At 38.7% G+C, this 20,089-nt stretch overlaps 1 protein-coding gene across 6 annotated transcripts in view; it reads left to right on the top strand.

The window, feature by feature from the left end:
- Positions 1-20,089, top strand: part of DMTF1 (cyclin D binding myb like transcription factor 1) — a 29,507-nt gene that overhangs the window by 4,966 nt on the left and 4,452 nt on the right. For 2 of the 6 annotated variants that reach the window (XM_080555400.1, XM_080555401.1), the window contains exons 2-16: positions 267-338; positions 1,804-1,920; positions 2,441-2,560; positions 3,535-3,629; positions 4,380-4,494; positions 7,427-7,503; positions 8,740-8,897; positions 9,670-9,702; positions 10,865-10,974; positions 11,694-11,922; positions 13,603-13,754; positions 15,014-15,229; positions 17,527-17,612; positions 18,259-18,417; positions 19,112-19,498. In XM_080555400.1, the coding sequence (XP_080411526.1) occupies positions 1,812-1,920; positions 2,441-2,560; positions 3,535-3,629; positions 4,380-4,494; positions 7,427-7,503; positions 8,740-8,897; positions 9,670-9,702; positions 10,865-10,974; positions 11,694-11,922; positions 13,603-13,754; positions 15,014-15,229; positions 17,527-17,612; positions 18,259-18,417; positions 19,112-19,498 (2,046 nt within the window). In that variant the 5' untranslated portion in view covers positions 267-338; positions 1,804-1,811. Of the gene's footprint in view, positions 1-266; positions 339-1,803; positions 1,921-2,440; positions 2,561-3,534; positions 3,630-4,379; positions 4,495-7,408; positions 7,504-8,739; positions 8,898-9,669; positions 9,703-10,864; positions 10,975-11,693; positions 11,923-13,602; positions 13,755-15,013; positions 15,230-17,526; positions 17,613-18,258; positions 18,418-19,111; positions 19,499-20,089 lie in introns of those variants that run through there. The other 4 variants (XM_080555404.1, XM_080555402.1, XM_080555403.1 and 1 more) reach the window with 3 other exon arrangements.

The following is a 20,089-nucleotide window of genomic DNA, read 5'->3' as shown; positions in this document are numbered from 1 at the left end:
TTATCTGTTCACATATATAATTAAGGAGTACTCTGTAGCATTTGAAGTAAGTTTGCTGGGAATTTTTACTACAGCATTCTCCATAGTAAAAATTGTCCAGAAAATATATATGAACATGAAAAAGAGAATCGATTTCTTTTTGCCCTCCAAAATTGTCCAATTTTTTTCACTACTCAACGGATCGATGAACAACTCAGAAATGGGTTGAAAAGTTATGGACTACTTAACCAGCTATACAACTTAGGATTTCTTTCTTCACCTTTTAGAATGAAGGATACCTCGTTTGGTTCTTACAAATCAGTACCATGGCCGTGCAGCAAGCATCACTTCTAGTAAAGGTAGGGCAGAAGCTTTAAAACTTAGAAGCAGATGAATTCCAAGGAGGTTACTGCTTCCTGCTCCTGCATTTGGCAAGGAGCTGCTGCTGCTGGTACACCAAAGTAAATCTGAGAACCTTCTGACTTCATGCATCAACGATACCTGAAATTTTTCACCTGTTCAGAAGGGTAATATCACTTCATTTTAGAATCAGTCACTATGCAAGCTTAAAGATGTGCCAAATTTTCATCAAGCTTTCCTGCTGAAGCGGTAACATTAACATCACATGGGTGGCTTAAAATCCACGTTGTAAATTCCACATACGTATGGATATACGGATATCATGGAACCTCTGTAATGTAATTATGATTTGTAGAAGCTGTAGTCAGTGATTTTTAGCTATGTAAGTTAAAATTCTTGATAACATTTGCCTTTGACATGAAAGTTAAATGTAATTATTTTTGTTGGTGGTAAAATAAGAGAAAACTCGTGAAAAGGACTGAAAGGACTTCAAGGAGAAATAGGTGATAGTTACTTTCTACAAAGCTCTGATAAAGGCAGTCACCAAACCAAGGTGCTCCAAACTGATGAAATCATTGCAAAACTTCTGGATATTTTAGAAGCTACTTCATTTAGCTTCTGCACGGGGAAAAATACAGTTCTTTGTATATGAGGTATTAGAACTTTTTTTTATTTTTTCAAAATCAGTAGCAGTACTAGTTTACATTGAAATTCTTACAGGCTTTGGGTTTCTGCATGGTATTTTTAAGGTGGAAATGAGATTATCAGAAGCACTTAGTATTGCTCTGGTTTGCTTGCTTCAGTCTGTATTGCTTACCCTAGGCAACTTAGTAGCTGAGTAATTTTTTTATAAGGTGAAACACCCAGCTTTTCTGTTGTTTATGTTGTTTCACTGGGAAAGCAAAACCACCAGTATTCACAAGTTATTTATATGCGTGGAAGGAGAAGAAAACTTTGCAGCTTAGCAATCTATAAATAGCTCAGCTATGAATAGCGTGACTCCAGAAATATTTCTTGCTCCTGACTGGCTGTAGAAGGTTACACAATAGTAAAATTATTCGCTGAGAAATGTAACAAATACGAGAGAGACTAATAATAGGAGTTGTGGAGAATTTAGAAACGCTGAAAAAGTAGTATCGTAGCTTTGTATCTATTTTATTTGTAAATATTTATTTATTATTTAAAAAAAAAAGATTGTAAATGTTTCTGAATAGGGAAGTTAGATATTACATACTTTTAACTAGACAAGTAGCTTTGAAACTACCTGATGTTACTGTGTGATGTATAAGTATGCAGAAAAAGCAATGGCAGGTAAATCTCTAACTCTGGAATTGTTCGTGTGAAAGAACAGATAGAGATTTGTCATTGTTTGTTGAGTTTTAAAGGGTTATTTGAGGAAAAGAAGACAGCATTATGGACTAAGTGGCAGTCTGAAGTAAGCTCATCTGTGTATTACTCTTTCAGGTTTGAGTATGAGCACAGTTGAAGAAGAGTCTGACACAGTGACAGTAGAAACCGTGAACTCCGTGACTCTGACTCAGGACACTGAAGGAAACCTTATACTTCATTGCCCTCAAAATGGTATGGAATTGTATTACGTAGGGGTTTTTTTCTTACTTTTTCATTGATCTGACTCTTACCCACCTCCAAATTATACAAGCTATTTTGATTCTGTTTACCCTGCTGAAGATGCTTTCTGTTTCAGTTTAAGTAAGGATAAAGTGTTACAGGAGGTGTAAGTCCCAAAAGCATGTATGTGTGCATGACAAGGTTATAGCTGTTCTGTTTTATTTCAGTGCAGATGCGTTCTTAGAACCGAGCACATACCCAAATTTCTGTAGACTTAAGGTTTTCTTTATGCAGCAGAGAGATAACTTAGGAAGGATAATGGACTGTGGATGGAATTTACAAAGAAAACCTCACAGAAAATGTATATGACCTGTTATTGCCTATAACGTTATGCTAAGGTCCCGGGCAGCACTAAAGCTCTGAACCAACCTATCCCATTTGCTTCTACTCCTGTTTTGGTCTTTGTCTGCCAGGTTTTTCTCAAGAGCTCCACTTTGTAAACAGAAAGTGACCTGCTTTGTTTTGTTGTTAGAAACTGATGAAGTAGATTCTGAAGACAGCACTGAGCCTCCCCACAAGCGGCTTTGCTTATCAGAGGATGATCAAAGCCTTGATGACTCCACTCCATGCATTTCTGTTGTTGCAGTTCCAAGTAAGTTGTTTTACGTTTGTGTGCTCCTGAAGCAAGTGTTTCTATTAGTAAGAATTAAAATTCTTTGCATACGAACTAGAATGTTTTGTATGTTTTATTTACAAATGTTCTTAATATCATCTTTACCTCTTAAGAGTCTTGGATGTTATTGCAGCAACTTGTATCTATACAGTACTAGCAAAATAAAACTGCCTTATAGATAGGGGACTGCAGGTACAGGTATATTGAATTAAGTGCAAGGATGAAGAACAAAGTAAATGCTATTTTCCTTGAAAGAGTTTGCAAGATTGTTTTTTAATGGCCATACAGTATAGTTAGCATTTCTGTGCTTTGTAATATTGAGAAAAGTCATGCTCGTTGCAAAACGTATGGTAATCTTAATGTAGATGTACAAAGGGTAGGCTGCATGCTGAATTTGAGTCTTAAGAAGTTTACTGAATATTATGTAGTTCAATACAATCTCCCATATGGAAGCAAAAACAGATGTAGCAAGCTAAAATACCAATTTATGATACCTCAAGTGTCTGTTTATTTGGTGGATCCTTATAAAAACTCCTTAAAAGTAGAGGCATTGTCAAGCTGAAGTTGAAGGAAAACTAGGGGAAAAGAATGCAGCCAAAAGATTTGAAAGTTGTTTAGCAAATGGAAAATCTTGAAGATAATAGCACTGGAAAGAAAGCACTGATACAATACCAGATGTTTGCACCAAATCAGACATCTTTTATTTACATGTTTCATATTAGCTCTTGGCTATAGTCACAAGTAAAACTGAAGGTTTCAAAACCATATTTAAATTTTATGAGGAGGAACAATTTGTAATCATCTTGATACTTTTACCATGCCAACAAAAACATACTAAATTAAGGCCCCTTTAAAATTTTCAGAGCAAGGGTAGAAATTTGTAAAAACCTCTATAGCATTCATAAAGAAAATTGCTACAGGAGTAAGGTGTACAACTAACATCCATTCTGAAGTTTCAGAAAATGATCAGAGCTTCGAGGTGACCATGACTGCTACCACTGAGGTAGCTGAAGATGAGATTAATGAAGGAACTGTTACTCAGATTCAGGTACAGTAAAACTTCACAATTGACCTAATTTTTATGTACATTGTTATGTAAATTGAAATGAGAAGAGAAACAGCAGAAAGGGCTTATTAAATGAACAGGGTTATTTTTAGTGTGAAACTGGTGTATTTGAGCACAGATCTTGTTTATGTGTTCAATAAAAATGCAGTTTAATCATTTTATTTATAAAAGTGATTATTTGAATCTAACTTTCCTGCCCAAAGAGTAATACAGTAAACAGTGATAGGTGTAACCCTCCAATGCTAATTATTTGCTCTGTGGTAATCAGCATAGAAGTAGGACAAGTTTATCTATTATTTCTGCTGCTGTTTGATTATAAATCAAGCTGTACAACAGGCCTAAATCTGCTCTGTCTTGTCACACAGTCCTAATAGTTGCATTCTGTTCTCATTGTGGGCGTACCATGTTAGAAGTTCTGTATTGGAGATGCTGGTCACAGTCCTCTTTCCACCAAAGCCAGTGAGACTCCTTCTATTCACTAGAATTTAAACAGGATGAAAACTGTTATCTAATTAATTCCCACAGCATCTGTCTGTTAAGATGCTATATCTTACTCATGTGTTTTAAGAAAGATGAATGTACGTTTAATGGCAAATCTAAAAGTGGCACTACTTGAGTAGCCAACAAGGTAAACTAGATGTGATGGTTTCCTTTCCTTTAAGTTATGTTAGATGTAAGGTGATAGAAAGAACCGAAGATATGACTGAGTGATTCCATACTTGTCTTTTCAAGATTCTTCAGAATGAACAGCTGGATGAAGTCTCCCCAATGGGCAATGAAGAAGTGTCAGCTGTTAGTCAAGCCTGGTTCACAACCAAAGAGGATAAGGATTCCCTAACAAATAAAGGTAGGACATTTAAAATTAAATTCTCCCACACAGTAAGAAGGTAAGCTGTTCCAAATGCCTCTTAGGAACATTTTTTGCATAAAGTAATCTCTGGCATTTTTAGTGAAGGTATTTGAGAAGACCATTTCTAAAACTGCAGAGAGATCTAATGCATTGTCTTCACCATCCCTCTTACACTTTGTATGCAAGAAGAAAGCTGGAACCCCAGATACTCTTGGAGAGGAAGAAGGGCCATACTTGAGTAGTGGCCATGATAGAGAACTGCTGTAGGTAAAGTGTCACAGCACAGGTGGGGCAGACAGTTGTATGTTTGCTCCATTTGTACTTTGGCCTGTTTGGAAGTTGGGAAGCTCCAGTCACAGGGGAGGTACAATGTGAAAAAAAGAGTTTGTGCTCAGGTCAACACATCTTCCTCCAAGTAGGGCTTGTTGGTCTGACTGCTCAGTTGTGATTCATACTAAACAGTTTCTGGAATAGAGTGGGGATTATGCAGACCAAGACCTACTGAAGTAACCATTCCTACTCCTGAAACTGCCACCCCACTGGCACACTTCCCTTTCAAAATGATTGTGTAGTTTAGCAGTTGCTGAACTTTAGAGATTTTTTTTTTCTGGGTCCTGCCTCTTCCCGCCAGGAGGCATGCCGTTCTAAAGGCCTGGAAACAACTTACATATTGTCAGATGAAGACATGTCTCTCCAGTTTACTCAGTCTCTCCACTGTTTTTGTCTTGACCTTAACGCTTCACAGGAAAAAATCTCTTTCAGACAGTCCAAAGCAAGATCTTTTTTTATTAGAAAACTTGAGGAGAAAAATGCTTTTCCGTCGCTGAATCAAATGATCTCTTACCCCATGATTTCTACTCCGGCGGGCTGCTGAGCCAGTGAAAAAAAATGTGGGCAAGGCATGCAGAATCTGGGTGTTGTATATGGAAAATACAGAGGAAGGGAGATGAGCAGTGCTGTCTGTGTCCATTACAATAACTGGTCCCAAGTGTGCAGTTGCTAGTAACAGTTTTCTCCATCCTTGGTATTTATTAGATGTATAGAGCTTCTAAATTTTGCAGTGTTTTGTGCAGGGATTGTGGGAGAGGTAGGATAGCAAAGATATCCCTTTAGATCACTGTACAGAGGCAGCCTGGTAGAAACCATGTGCCACGTTTTTTGTGTTTTGGGGTGAGAGGAAGTGCAGAGATTGCCATCTTTTCAGTAGCTAGTGGTGAAGGACTTTCAGAGCAGCACATTCTTGCCCATGACTGAAGGAGCAAGTACTGGCGACTTGGCAGAGGAACGACTGCACGTGGCTTGGTGACCTTATGTTTGATGAGTGTCCTGTTATACATGTTAGAAAGTTACTGCATTTGTTCCTTTAGTAGCTGTTTAACAGGCATATCAAGTGGCATTTACAGTTGTGAATGAATGACGGCACTAAATCTAGTGATTGCAATTAAGAGAAGTAATTTTGGGAAGACATTTCCAATAAAATATGCTTAGAAAAACATTTGTGAAACCGTACTAGCTGAGCTTTTTTGGGGGTCTCCATGCTTTTTCACAGAAATAAGCTGTGAAGGAATCCCACTGTGCATCTCCTTTTGCAGTAGCTAGGAGTCTGACAGGTGTTGCCTGAGCTTCTCATTTTGTAGCCATCTCCACCTAATAAGAATACTTTTTTCTCCAAGACCTGTGGGCATAATAATCCTGGCTCTGAATATGCAAACATGTGAAGTGCAAAATAGACTTCCTTTCCTAAAATAGCTGGAATTCCATGAAAAGAGTAGCTGTGCCCATTTAGAGGTCAGTTCAGGTGTTTTGATAGAGGTGTGAATCTCAGCTATAGCAGTAGGTTATTGTTCTGCCTCTGTAGCTATGGAAGAAGATAACTGAAACCATCAGGCACAAGGGAAGAGTTTTCTCTGATCAGTTAGAACATAATTAGTAATAATGCCTGGACTTTTCATTGTAATTGGATTTAAGTAAACAGTCTCTCTGGTGCGATCTGCCTCTCAGCTCTGGTAATTAGCAGGCTGAGAAGGAAGTACCCTGATTTTTCTGAGCAGAGATGGGCAAGTAGCCAGCACTCACCAGTACGTAAACTGGGTCACCGGCATAATCTTAATTATAAGTGATCGTTGCTATTAAGTACACTATAAGCATGGGAAAAAAGAAGAATCTATACATAAATTCAAGGGAGGAGTGTTTTAATGTTTTATTGAGAAACCCAAAATTTGAATTTTTTTCTCTGCATAATGTCAATTGTTTTTACTTTTAAAGCTTAGCTGACATTGAAGTTACTAAGGGCATAGACAGAGGAAATAAAAGGTTTGTTTGTATTCATTTGCCACTTTTATTTTGGGAAATAAAACACCTTGAGTCTTTCTTCTGCCTGTGACCACCGAACACTATTCCCAGTGCAAAAAAGAGAGAGAATTCAGCTTGTGAAAAGACACTTACCTCTGTGGGCAGCACTCCACTGGGTAGCACTGCACACATCTTGGGAAGCAATAAGGCATATAAGAGAACCCCACAATGCTGCTAAGTTCTTGAGTAATATTGTAAGTCACATATTAAGTCCCAGCTTCTGGAATCATTTGAGTGCATGGAAATTTCAGCTGTCAGTTTAAAGAGAAATTTTCTAGTTGTGGTTGAAGAGAGAGGCTGAAAACATGACTTGACAGCACACGGGAGTCTGTGTTCTGTGTTTTAAAAAAATTGATAGTTTTGAAGAGGGGTCTGACGTGCTTTATTTAAACATTTGTTGGCAGTTGACAATTACTGAAGATCCTTTAGCAGTTCTGAAATAAACTAACTAAAATTAAACAGATGTTAAGTAGCTAAACTTACTACTCCATTTTCTTCTTTAATTGCAATAATGAGGCATGTGTTCTCTGATACATTGTTTTGCTGACTTTCACTTTAGTTTCGTTTCTGTTTTAAGGCCATAAGTGGAAGCAAGGAATGTGGTCAAAAGAAGAAATTGACATTTTGATGAGTAACATTGAACGTTATTTAAAGGTATGTGTTAGAGTATGTTATCTGCCAGTTGGTGTAGTAATGCTGCTCCTGATAGAAATCAACTTTCTTCAGCACTTCCCAGAATGTGTTATACACGATTCTGATCAATACATAGTAGAAATGGTCATTACCTGTTTGAAATACACAAGATAATAGTACACAGGATTTAAGACTACCAAATGTAACATTGTAAATCTAATTTTCTTTCCAAAGCATTGAATACAACTTCCAGATTCCTTCAATGCCATATCTGTATTTGCTTTTACTATGCTAATGGGATGCATGTATCTGCTTTCTTGCCATTAATATATCGGTGTCAGAGTTCAGTGTAGAAGTAGGCATGCAGTTAAAATGCTGACAGTGATAATTGCCAATAAGTCGTATTTGTGGTAGGCTTACAGCTGAGAATATTTGACCTGAGTGCTTGCAGCTGAAAATATATAGCCTGGATATTACAGGTTCACCATCCTTCCTTTGTGGATCAAAAAAAGCCCTGAAATGAGTCGTCATTGGTATACAAATCCCTCAGTACTAGTTCTAGAAATATGTGTCTGCCCACACCAGTATTAGAATTTCTGCCACAAAATTATTCAAAGATAATACTATTTTCTAAATCTAGGTGAGCGTTGTTAAGCTATCTAGATGACTTCCTTGAGTTACTGCTAAATCATTTGATTCATACCTCCCCGTTTACCTTGTTTCTTGTCTTTTGGAGCTATAGTTTAAGCTGAAATCAAACTAAAGCCTTTTATGCTTAACTCCAGTGTTTTTGTATAAAAATCTGCTTTAAGTTTCTATCAGAACAAGAAGAGTAGTTTAATTGGAAAAATTGCTTTCAGATGAAGAATATCCAAAATGAGGTGGACACAAAATTATGGACACAAAACCATTCAACAACTTCCATTTGTATGACCCCAGGCTAATTCCATCAAATTGTCTGTTCTATAATGTTCTAAATGACACTTCAACTTTTGATAATAAAATACTGCTAGACAGATTTTATGTGGATGAAAGATCTTCCATGTCTACTTGAACTTCAGTGTTTAAAAAAAACACCTAATGTTCAAAGATTTGTTTTTAAAGTAACTATTCCATAAATACTTTCAATTTTGGACTGTCTTGTTTGGAATACATAGAAAGTTTCATAATAGCATGCTAAGCTTCAGTTCATAAATGTTCTGCTTCTTGATCTCTAGGAGACTTTATCTAAGGTTTTTTTTAAATACTTTCCTCTAGGCCCGTGGAATAAAAGATGCCACTGAAATTATATTTGAAATGTCAAAAGATGAAAGAAAAGATTTCTACAGGACAATAGCTTGGGGTCTGAATCGGCCTCTCTTTGCTGTTTATAGAAGAGTTCTTCGCATGTATGATGACAGAAACCATGTTGGAAAGTATGAAAATCTCTAATGCTGCATGGTTTTATTGGTATGAGTAGGGCCATGTATTTAATGTTTGACATGTTATACACGAGCCAGAAGATACTAGCCAAACAGACCCAGCTCTTCCTATGTGACCTCTGCTGAATTCTGCTTGATCAACCTTGATAATAGTTAAGTTGATGGTATCCACAACTTAAAAGGCAGGCTGCAGAGGGGATTCTGATGCAATTAGAAGACTTTGACACGAGCATGGATCTGCTGAGGTATAGTTTCCTTCTAGAACTGTGACCTTGAGCTAATTGCTCCTAATCCCTGTGCCCTTAGTTTCCCCTATCTGTAAAGCAGTGGGTATGGCGTGATCTAGAAGTGCTGCTAGAGGGCATTAGGTTTTAGCTTTTAAACATAGTTGAAAATGAAAACATCATCTCAATGGTGATTTTTGTAATGGAATTCTGCCTTACGGTGGCTGTAAACTGAGGAAGGAAAAAAAATAGCTGTTTATTTGAGAGACTAATACATGAAATTTTAATTGTTTTTCTGAGTTCAATAAGAATGGTGATTTTTAGTGGCAAACGAGGAATCTTAGAAATGCAGTAGCATGAAAAATGGCATTTGTTCTTCACGTTCTTTCCAAGCATCCTTAGCATTGAAATTGTTCCTTAGCATTGAAATTCCTTAATCTCTTAAGGTAATTAAAATTTTAATGTGTGGTTAGTAAAACAAAAATATTTATGCTGTGTGACTTCATTTTAAAATAATGTATTTTTATTTACCTGTCGCCTAGGTATACACCTGAGGAAATTGAAAAGCTTAAAGAGTAAGTCTTTTTTACTAAAAAGGTCGTGCTACCTTTTTTATATTTAGAAGCTTGAATAGTTTTATCAGGTTTTGTTATATGAAATAACTGAAAAGTCGCAAGTGAATTTGAGTGCTCCAACTCAATCAGAAAAGTGTGGTCACTAAATTAATCTGAGGAGAAATGAAATCTACGTTTTGATTAATTTTGCATATTTCCTCGTGTCTATTCAAGAGTTAAGCAACATGCAACGAAGTTCTAAAAATAAGCCTTCTGTTGAAAACAGCAGCATTTCAGATTTTTACAAGCATGGTCGAGATCAGTTGTAGTTGTGATAAACAGCCTTTCTTATTCTTTAGGAAACCTGATCAGTGGTTATTTCTAAAGAAAATTACTGATTAAGAGTAGGATTTCCCCTATGAAATACGGTGGAGAGGCAGAAATTGTCAAGCCTCTTTGATATTTGCCTATGAACCTATCAGGTCAAGGGGTGGGAGCTGCAGACGTTACCTGCTCTTGCAGCTCTACTGGGTTGACCAGTTTGAAGAAACCCTTTTGGACTGAAGGAAGGCAGAGGGTATATTACATCGTGTTGATGGATTTGTTTTGATCAATTTAACTGGTTTGTGTCATTCACAAGGTTCTTGTGGCTCCAGTTGTGCCATAAGTAGTTGTGACTCGGCATGTTAAGCAACCCTATATTGGGTGGGGGAGGAAACATTAAAATTATAGATGTGACTTTGCAGAGTTTTTCCTCATTAAAATTTTAGGATGCCTGGGTTTTCATCAGCCATCACTTAGATTTCTCAAGCGTTCTCTGTACCACCTGAAACTCCTTGAGAAAATTGAGTGGAATGGATTTTGTATGTCTATCTAAACGTTCATATTGTGTTTAACACAGTAATTAAGCTTCACAACACACCTGTAAGACAGATGCTAAATGTTTTATAAGCTAATGTCCTGAGGCTTAGCTCCACCGTTCTAGGAGAAGGCTTCTAGAAATACACAGACAAATTTGCTGTGATGGCAGAAAAATACATCAAGAAAACTGTACTGCAATATCAAAGTGCCTCCCCATTCTCTCTTTAAGCCTGTGACCTACACATCTATCCTGTTTTTGTAGAGAATAATGTTGGTAAATCTCATAACTGGATATGGTGTTAATGAGCGTGTTTCTATTCAGGCTGAGAATAAAGCACGGTAACGATTGGGCCACGATAGGAGCTGCCCTGGGGAGAAGTGCTTCGTCCGTGAAAGATCGGTGTAGACTGATGAAGGATACTTGCAACACAGGTAAGGTAAACACTAGTGTCTAATTAAACGTGTTGTCTTTGTCAGCGATGCTTTCAGAGATGTGTAACTCTGGACTGAGTGACTTTATAATGTGAAACCTGGTGACGTTTTCAGAATGCGTTTAGTAGAGGTGTCTGCTGTTTCTCTTAAAAATCAGTTTTGTAGTCCATTATCTATCAGGTGTTTATGCCACTGGAGCATATTTTACCGAGGTGGATTAAAAAGTACTTTACTTGTGTTGGGTGTTCATAGACATGCACTGTAGATGTCAGCTAAGAGACAGCTGCACTTGAGGAGTAAAATATTATGTATAGTGTGTATATTCAAATGGAAGGAAAACTTATCCAGACCTTAGGTAGTTAAGTTAGTAGTTAAGGTAGTTAATTAGTAAATTAAGCTGTTACGTGATTAATTTACTTCAACTCAAGTAACTCAGGTAGCTTGGACCAGTTTGCTTTGGTGAACATTTTGATCAGTTCTGTGGGGTTTGTTCATACGCAAGAGGAGAAGAGAATAAAACTTGACAGCAGAATGGAAAACTGGAATTATGCACCTGTTAATCAAGAATGGATATATTATAAATTGTCAGTGAAGAATGTATGAGTGTTAATACTTGTGTCTGGAATAAGGTGTTAGGCAATAAAAAGTCAGTTGACATGTTACAGCTCAGAACAGAGCATCTGCTGCTGACTAATTTGGAGGGCTTTTCTCTCTTTCAGGAAAGTGGACAGAGGAAGAAGAAAAGAGGCTAGCAGAAGTAGTTCATGAGCTAACCAGCACAGAACCAGGTGACATTGTCACACAAGGTGTATCGTGGGCTGCCGTAGCAGAACGGGTCGGAACGCGCTCTGAAAAGCAGTGCCGCTCTAAATGGCTCAACTATCTCAACTGGAAACAAAGCGGGGGAACTGAGTGGACCAAGGAAGATGAAATAAATCTGATCTTAAGGTTTGTTGTTTGAGTTGCTTTTAAAGGTTCAGAATAAGTGATGCTAGCAGGATTCCATTGGGGTCCCTTTTGCTGGTTTCTTAAACTCTAAAATCTAGAACCCTCCAGAAGTCACTGCTGCATTTACAGTTCCCAGAGATTTATTATTGAACATATTTTTTGTTTTTTGTTTTTTTTAGTGAATTTTAGTGCTCGTGAAAGGTGTCAGATTGAAAGCCCTGGAGACTGAAGTCTTCTTTATTCCACAGAACAGGTACAGCACAGGCAGCGACCGTGCAAGCTTCCCACACATTGCCCCACCGATGCGCTTTAACCCTTAACTGGAGGGTAGTTCAGTCTCCGTGCCCGTTCAGTCCTTGGCCTCTCTGCTGAGATGACCAATGAGGGTCAAGTGTGGTGGTGGTTTCTGTGATGCGGACATCTCGTCTGTCTACAAAGAACTAAACTGAGACTGCAAATTAATTTCATGTAGGCCGCCAAACACTGATTGGATCAGTGCTGATCAGCACTTGAGATGACTACACTTGAACTAGCAACCTGGTAGTGAAAAGCTCAGTAACCTTGGATGTCTTCTGCTCTCTCCAGTCCTCCTCCCATTTCAAATGCCTTTTAACTCAGGCATTTTAGTGAGTGGATTTTTATGGGTTGATAGTCTGGGGTGGGAATAAAAATCCAAGGCATATAGGGAATCTAAGCGTTATTTACAGAGCACTATTCACTAACTTCCTGAAGCCGTTTGAGTTGAGTTCATAGTGATTACCCTGATTCTGCATTTTAGTATGTGCTGGTTATAATTCTTAATATTTCTGGTATCTGTTTTAGTCCAGATATCCTTAACTCATCCTTCAGAGTTGGTTTTGGTAGCTTTTTTCCTTTTATTTCTTTTTTTTTTTTTAACTAGTAAGAGTATTCAGTACTATTACTTGGTTTATGAAGAGAACTTTTCTTAATTTTCACAAAAATCCTTTCCCCTCCCACTGTTCACCTTTCTTTCATGTGCTCCAGGTACAGATGAGCTGGAGGCAATTCAGAGAGATTTATAGTATTCAGACAAATTCTGGTACAGTCCAGTGTGTGCGTAACATCTGCCAGAACTGTGTGAAGACTGTCCCTTACCTGGAGAGGCTGATGGGTTTAATTTATGAGGAACTGTTTAATATTGTAGCTAACTTCATCTACTTTGGCTAAGAAGCATCTGAGAGGAGGCAAAAATTCATGTTAAGGATGGATGAGTGTTATTTAGGAGAAAACAGAAGTAATAATAACATGAAATTAATTAAATGAAAGCTCAGAGTGAATCCCAGGAAGTATTTCCTGCCTTGGAGATGTGTTTGGGGAATGGTTTTCTAAAGAAAAAAGATGCAAGTGCCATCGTTTGGAATGCTTAACAATAATCTGATCAAAACCCTAATGTACGTGTAATAAGGAGAATAACCTTGCATGGCAAGGAGATGGACTGGATCATCTCAGAGGTCCAGTCCATCGTCTGTTGTTGATGATTCTGCTTGACCTCTGGCAGCGTGGAGCCTTGGAAGCCTATGTCGGTTGATGAGCTCTGGCGGACTGTTCACTAGCATGCCATTTCGCCTCTGTTACATGTGACGAGACCAGAGATGTGCAACACCCCTTCCAGTCTGGAGGGTAGTTTCTAACAGGTAAATCTTTTCTCTATCTTGTCAGGATAGCGGAACTTGAAGTTTCTGATGAAAATGACATCAATTGGGATTTACTAGCTGAAGGATGGAGTAGTGTCCGCTCACCGCAGTGGCTTCGGAGTAAATGGTGGACCATTAAAAGACAGATTGCAAACCACAAAGATGTTTCATTCCCTGGTAATGTACTAGTTGCACGCTTCTCTTCTGAAAGCTCCTTTCACAAATGTCAGAGGAATAGGGCTTCATTTTGCTGTCTGCTTACAGCATTGATGGCCAAAGAGCACAGTGCTCCTATGCTGGAAGTTACTGGCCCCTTGGATCTGCTGGCTAAGTTGCACCAACATCCAGTCCCCTAAGTGTTTCAGTTGAAACAAGCCAAGCTGGTTTGTACAACTAAACAGTAGATTTTGCCAACTCCCGTCACTTTGGCTGAAATAAGAGCACGTATCTAAGCAGCTCAGCTGGCAGATCTCATGGTGATGATCTTTGGTGTGGAGGACAGGGGCCTTTTCAGGTGGGAGAGTCTAGCAGTATCTCCTCAGGTTAGATCTGTTACTTTTAAAATGTTTAACCACGTCACAGATATCTTATTTTATGTTAATTGTAACAGAAAGCAGATCTATTACTAGCTGTATGGTGAGCAACAGGGGAAGAATTAAGATTATAAAGCTCCCTTTAATATGTGTAACTCATAGCTTTCATTCCTGGTTAGAGAAACTAGTGCCTGAGACAAAGGATATTTCAGTCTACGTGAACTTTGATTCAGTCCTCCTTTTCTCTGTGCTGGAGAGAGGGCAAAAAAAATCAGAGACACAGAAATCGGATGTGTAGCAGTTCCTTTATAATGAATGCTAGAAAAACAGGACTCCGTTTTTTGTTACCTTATATATTTCAACTGCTTCCTCAGTGGGACCAAAGTGATAGTAGGGAAGGTAGGTGGGTGCTTTTATTTGAGCAGTGGGCCACTGTGTGTGCAGATGAAGAATTGCAGTGTAGCTGCTGAGAGATTAATTCTGTTTCTCAGTCCCTGTTTCCACTGACGCTTCTGTCTACCTCTCAAATCTGATTCCATCTTTTGTAAGATTGGAGGTTTTATTTCTGGTAGCAGCATTACACAGCCAGTAGTACGGCATTGAATTATAGCTTGAGAGGATACTGTACTTGTTCTTGAAGAGGTCCAAAAATGTTACAAGCTTTTCTTTATTTTCCAAGCATCCTAAAATGTCTAGGTTCCTTGAGAAAGCCAGGTTCACTCCAGTGGTTAACTATAAACGTCTTGTATGTATGTGCTGAATTTCTAGTTGAAGTATCTCTGAATTGTTTAGGTTCCCAGTTGAGAATGATTTTGTTGTTTTTCTCATCTTGGATAAATGTCACGTACACCATTTGAAATGCCCTTCTTCAACGTACTTTAGCATGAATATTCTTTCTCTCAGTACTTATAAAGGGCCTTAAGCAACTGCATGAGAACCAAAAAAACAATCCAGGGCACCAGCTTTCGGAGAACAAATCTGGAGGTGGGTTACCAAACACTAACTCCAGTTCGGGGGTTCAGCACGTGCAGATTCGAGTGGCTCGTTTAGAGGAGAATGCAGGCAACACTTCAAGCCCGATGACAGCTTTGCAGATCCCGGTCCAGATAACGCATGTCTGTAAGTAGCTGAAATGCATGGCTCATTGTCCTCTAATGAAACCTGAAGCATTCTTTTAAAAAGGTGAAGGAGGAGTTAATTCTGCCTTGATCATGCATAACTTCAGATAAGGATTCCTGGATTCCATTTCCCCATTTCTGACTTTGTTAGGCAAATTTAGGCACTACTGTGACAATAGGGCTTAGAAGCTGCAATTGGAGCACCTGCACCCAGGGGTTATGTCTCTCTCTACATGGACAGAAGAGCCTGCCACATAATGTGTTCTTTGCAGAAGCCTGCTTTGAAAAGGCCTCTTGAGAACATACTGAAGTCTCTTAATGAAGATGCAGAATATATGTTTAATCTACCAGTTTCTTCTGGTAACTCTTGTCTGTAACAAGAAATGTAACGTACAAGATCTCTTTTCATAAAATGCAGACACCTCTGTGCCTAACTTCTGATGAAGGGCATTGAAGCAAGAAGTAATATAATATTTTTTTCCAGTCTTTTTCTGTATTATGCAGTTATTTCTAGGCACAGAGTCTGGAAAGCATTAGTTGCTGTGTCACACAGACGAGTTTAGCTGATGATCTGCTCTAACCAATTTTTTTAAAATTGTTGCTTCCCATCCTCTTAAGGATGAGCTTTGCTCATTAGCAAACATGTGTTACCAGCTCTACCCTGATTGTAGTGCTTATTGTTTGGTTTTGTAGCTAATATTATTAAGTTACTCCAGGCCAGTCACCCTGTGTGCAGCCTGTCTTTCCCATTGTCTACTGTTCTTAAGTGTGTCATTTGTGAATTTTATTAAGAATATTCAGTGCTTCGGTCTTGCTGATTAAAATGTTAGCTAATAGGGCTTTAGCATGTGAGTGGAAAGGCGTTTGGTAACTAATTTTCTGTTTATAATTTCATCAGATTAGCCTGTCTTAATGAACTTGTGCCATCTTCATTTTATCTCATTTATTTCTTAATTAGAATGCCATGCAACACCAACCCAAGAACGTTTTACCTGCAGTAACACATCTGTAGTCTTATACTTTCAGCCAATCTTGGTCAAAGCTACTGGTTTTTGATGAGCCAGCTGGTATTCTGTAACCCTTAGTCCTTTCTGTAATCCTGTAGTGAGATTTTTGTGATCTCACTTGCCTTTGCGTCTGCCTAACAAGCCTCTTCCCCGTGTTAGCGTGCTTTCCTGAAGAATTTGTGTTTGTCTAATCAAAGTGAATGTTGCGTCTTCTCTGCCTGTTTCTCTATCCCTTGAGAGCTGAACCTATTAATTAGCCAATTTCAGCTGCATATGAGAGGAGGCTCAGCATTTCAAATGGGTAATTCCTGTAAGCTTTATGAACGTAATTGGCTAGGTAACAGACAGGCTGCATTTTACAGCTGTCTGCTACTGGGTGTCAGGAAATCTGCAGCAGGAAACTTTGAACGTGCCGCTACATTAATCAAAATTGGAGCTCCTGTCCTCTTGGAGACCAAAATTAGTCTACTTTGAAGCCACAGATTCTGAGATGGTCAAATTTCAAGCGCTTGTAGCTTTGTTGTCGTTATGTAGGTCTTTTGCCTTTCCAATATGTATGGCATTACTAATATTAATTTGCCTCCTGCTTTCTGGAACTTCTGAGTTTTTTCAAGAATAAGTAAAAATAATCATTATGGTTCTGATGTTTTGATGTTTTTTTTAAGCCTTGTGTATGACCTTTTTGCACCCGGTGATCTTGAAATGTCTGATACTTAAACTATCTTTAGTGGTTCTCGTAGCTATTTCTAACATGAATGGAAATAATTACCTAAATAATTACCTCTGATAGGAATACTTCCAGCTTTTATACCCTTCAGCCACAACACACAAGATAAGCAAATACCTTGGGGAGGGAGCATCTGATGTTTCAGCAGTGGTTGACATACTGTGGAGGGCAGGAAAGGTTTAAAAAAAAAAAAGAGAGAACAAGTAATTAATCCATGGGAATCATAGCAATATTAAACCTGACACCATGACAGCATGTAAAAAAATAATAATCTAAAGGATATTGTTGCACCAGAACCCCATACAAATTTCATTATACATCTTAAGTAATTAGATGATGTCAGGTAACTTTACTCTTTGCTTTTTCTCCTTTGGAGCCTTTACATAGTATTGTATCTTAAGTACCAATTAGAATAACTTGTCATTAGGATTGCAGTTGGTTTTCTTTTTTATATTACTGGAATTAACAATACCCTGCTGTGTAGCAATTACAGTGGTTTGCTCTCTGCAGGGCTGAAGCACTTTGGTTTACACAATTAACCTTTCTTTTTTCTTCCTTTTGCAGCCTCAACAGATTCCCCTGCTGCCACTGTTGACTCCGAGACCATAACATTAAACAGTGGAACACTACAGACCTTTGAGATTCTTCCAGTAAGTAAGAGAGAACTGGTGCTTGTCACTGTGGTTTTTGTCTTAAGCACAGCTACATCTTAGACTGTGGAACTGGGCATTTAAAAAAAAAAAATCGAATGGAGAGAGGAATTTAACAGACCTAAAACTGAGAAGTTCAAAGCAAAATGTATTTCCAAAAAATGTGACTTGCTAGGGGTGTGAAGTCAAATGTGAGTGTTATAGTCAAATGCTTTACATCTGTCTCAATGCTTTAGTGCTATAAAGTTTTATTTTGTGCTTGTGTTTTGTTGAAATCTGACATAACAGAGACAGTTCCCAGCACGTAAAGATCCTTTTAGTTCCGTTGTACTACAATTCATAGTATATTTTGTCTTTCGTCTCAATGTTAAGAATAAATTGAATTTGTTCATTTCTTTCGTGCTGTTGTACAGCATAATACATACAGTCTGTTAGCCTTAGTAGATGTCTCAGTAGCCTAAAGCTGTAGACAAGTTTGTGTCTCCTTCTTGAGTGCACTACAGGAATCAGAGCAGTCGGCACTGGGGTTCTGTTTGTTTTTTTCCAGGGGAATTACAGTGGGGCTAGTTGCTGTAAATAAGCATGCTCTGAGTGCAGCCCAGGAAGTCAGCATATTTGGCTATTAAACTTGTGTTGTCTTCTGCAGTCTTTCCACCTCCAGCCTACTGGAACACCAGGCACGTACTTACTACAGACGAGCTCAAGCCAAGGCCTGCCTTTAACGCTGACCACTAGTCCTACCATGACCCTGACAGCTGCTGCTGCTCCAGCCTCCCCAGAACAGATCATAGTTCATGCCTTATCTGTATGTATTTAGAGCAGTGAAATGACTGAAGTTTGGACAGTGGCGGGGAGGGGAACGTAATAGTACAGGGGCCTGCCTCTATTTTGCATGTTAAATTTGTAAAGCAGTTAAGTCATAACAGCATTACTTTGCTTAAATTGCTGAAATGTGAGCATTTCTTTTTTTTATATTGTTCTTAAACACTATCTTCAAGTTGTTTGAAAACTTAGCGTGGTTAGTTCTTACTGTGGCAGAACAGGATGTCTCCATCTAGTGGCTTGTCCCAGCAAAACAAAATACAAATTTCCTGATGTCTTCATGAGCAAATACCGATGCTCACAAAACCTACAGTGCAGTACTAGTCTTTGTTAGAGGGTGGGAAAGGGGAGGAAACTGAAGTCTGAATAACAAATGTGATGCAAAAGGGGGGAAAAAAAGCTCTAATCTTCTGAATCCAGGGCAATCCTCACCTGAACAGTTGCCTCTGTTTCATACTATGTATGTACTTCATTTGTGAATTACAGAACAGTTACCACAAGGTCAGCAGATGATCTGGGTTGACACACTACACACATAGACCTCAAAGTTGTACTTAGCGCTTTTAATTCCTTTGCTTCTGTTTGCTGAAAGATAGGAAGATACTTGGAGGAAAAAAGTCTCTAAGTTGTTTTTTGTTTGTTTGTTTCTCCTTTTTTTTTGCACATACTGCTTACAGCCAGAACACTTGTTAAATACAGGTGACAATGTCACAGTACAGTGCCACACACCAAGTGTCATAATCCGCACTGTTGCTGCTGAAGACGTCTCCTCCTCTGTCACTCAGGCAGAGCTTACTGTTGATTCAGACATTCAGCCAGCTGACCTGACAGATCCTCCTGACACCCTAGAAACAAACAGCTTCCCAGACGACATCCATCAGCCCAAGCTCAGCGATGAAGAGCAGTCAGCCTACAGTGAAGGCGATGCCTCAAAATTCAGCAGCAGGGATCGGAGTGAGCTGATGGATGGAGTTATGGTAAGAACTGAAGAGGAGATTTCAGGTGCCAGCCTGAAACCAGAAGAGGATTCTCACTCTGATTTACCCAGCACCTATGTCACTGAGGTAAGGGACTGCATGATACCTGACCCTTTTCCCTCTCTCTGTATGGAGAATGATTTCATTGCATCTTTGACCTTTATGTTAAGCTATTCATATGAATGTCAGTGATTTAATGCATATCGTAGTTCCAAGAGCATTTTTTTCAGATCCTCTGCCTTTGAGCTTTGCTAATATGTTATGGATGTGAAACAGGTAGGATTTAATTTGGAACTCAGGCTCAGATTTGATTTCGTCTTGGGCACCGAATCCCTCCCTAGCTGTGGAGCTGCTTCTCTACTCAGGGTACTTTTGAGTGATGGCTGTGGAAAGTGGTGGTATTGGTAGCACAGAGCAGCTGTCTTTTGATGCTGTTACCTTCAACCAGGCTGTTAATTGTGTGATGAAATTACTGTACAGGTAGATAGTCTGCTGAGCAGTGGAGGTGAGATAGAATATGCAACTGTTGCTCTGTGAATCTAATAATGTATTTCTAGGTTCACCACAGTTTCCACTTTGAGGGCTTCTATTAAACAGTGTACTCCCAGTTAAGTGTCTGTTAAATGGGACTGGAAGCATTTAAGTCATCTATCTTCCTGGCCTCAATTTTATTCAGCT

This window comes from Anser brachyrhynchus, assembly GCF_964034855.1.
Source record: "Anser brachyrhynchus genome assembly, chromosome: 1".
Classification (NCBI taxonomy): Eukaryota; Metazoa; Chordata; class Aves; order Anseriformes; family Anatidae; genus Anser; species Anser brachyrhynchus.
Note: the sequence above shows the minus strand (reverse complement) of the source record. Positions and strands in the feature narration are given on the sequence as shown.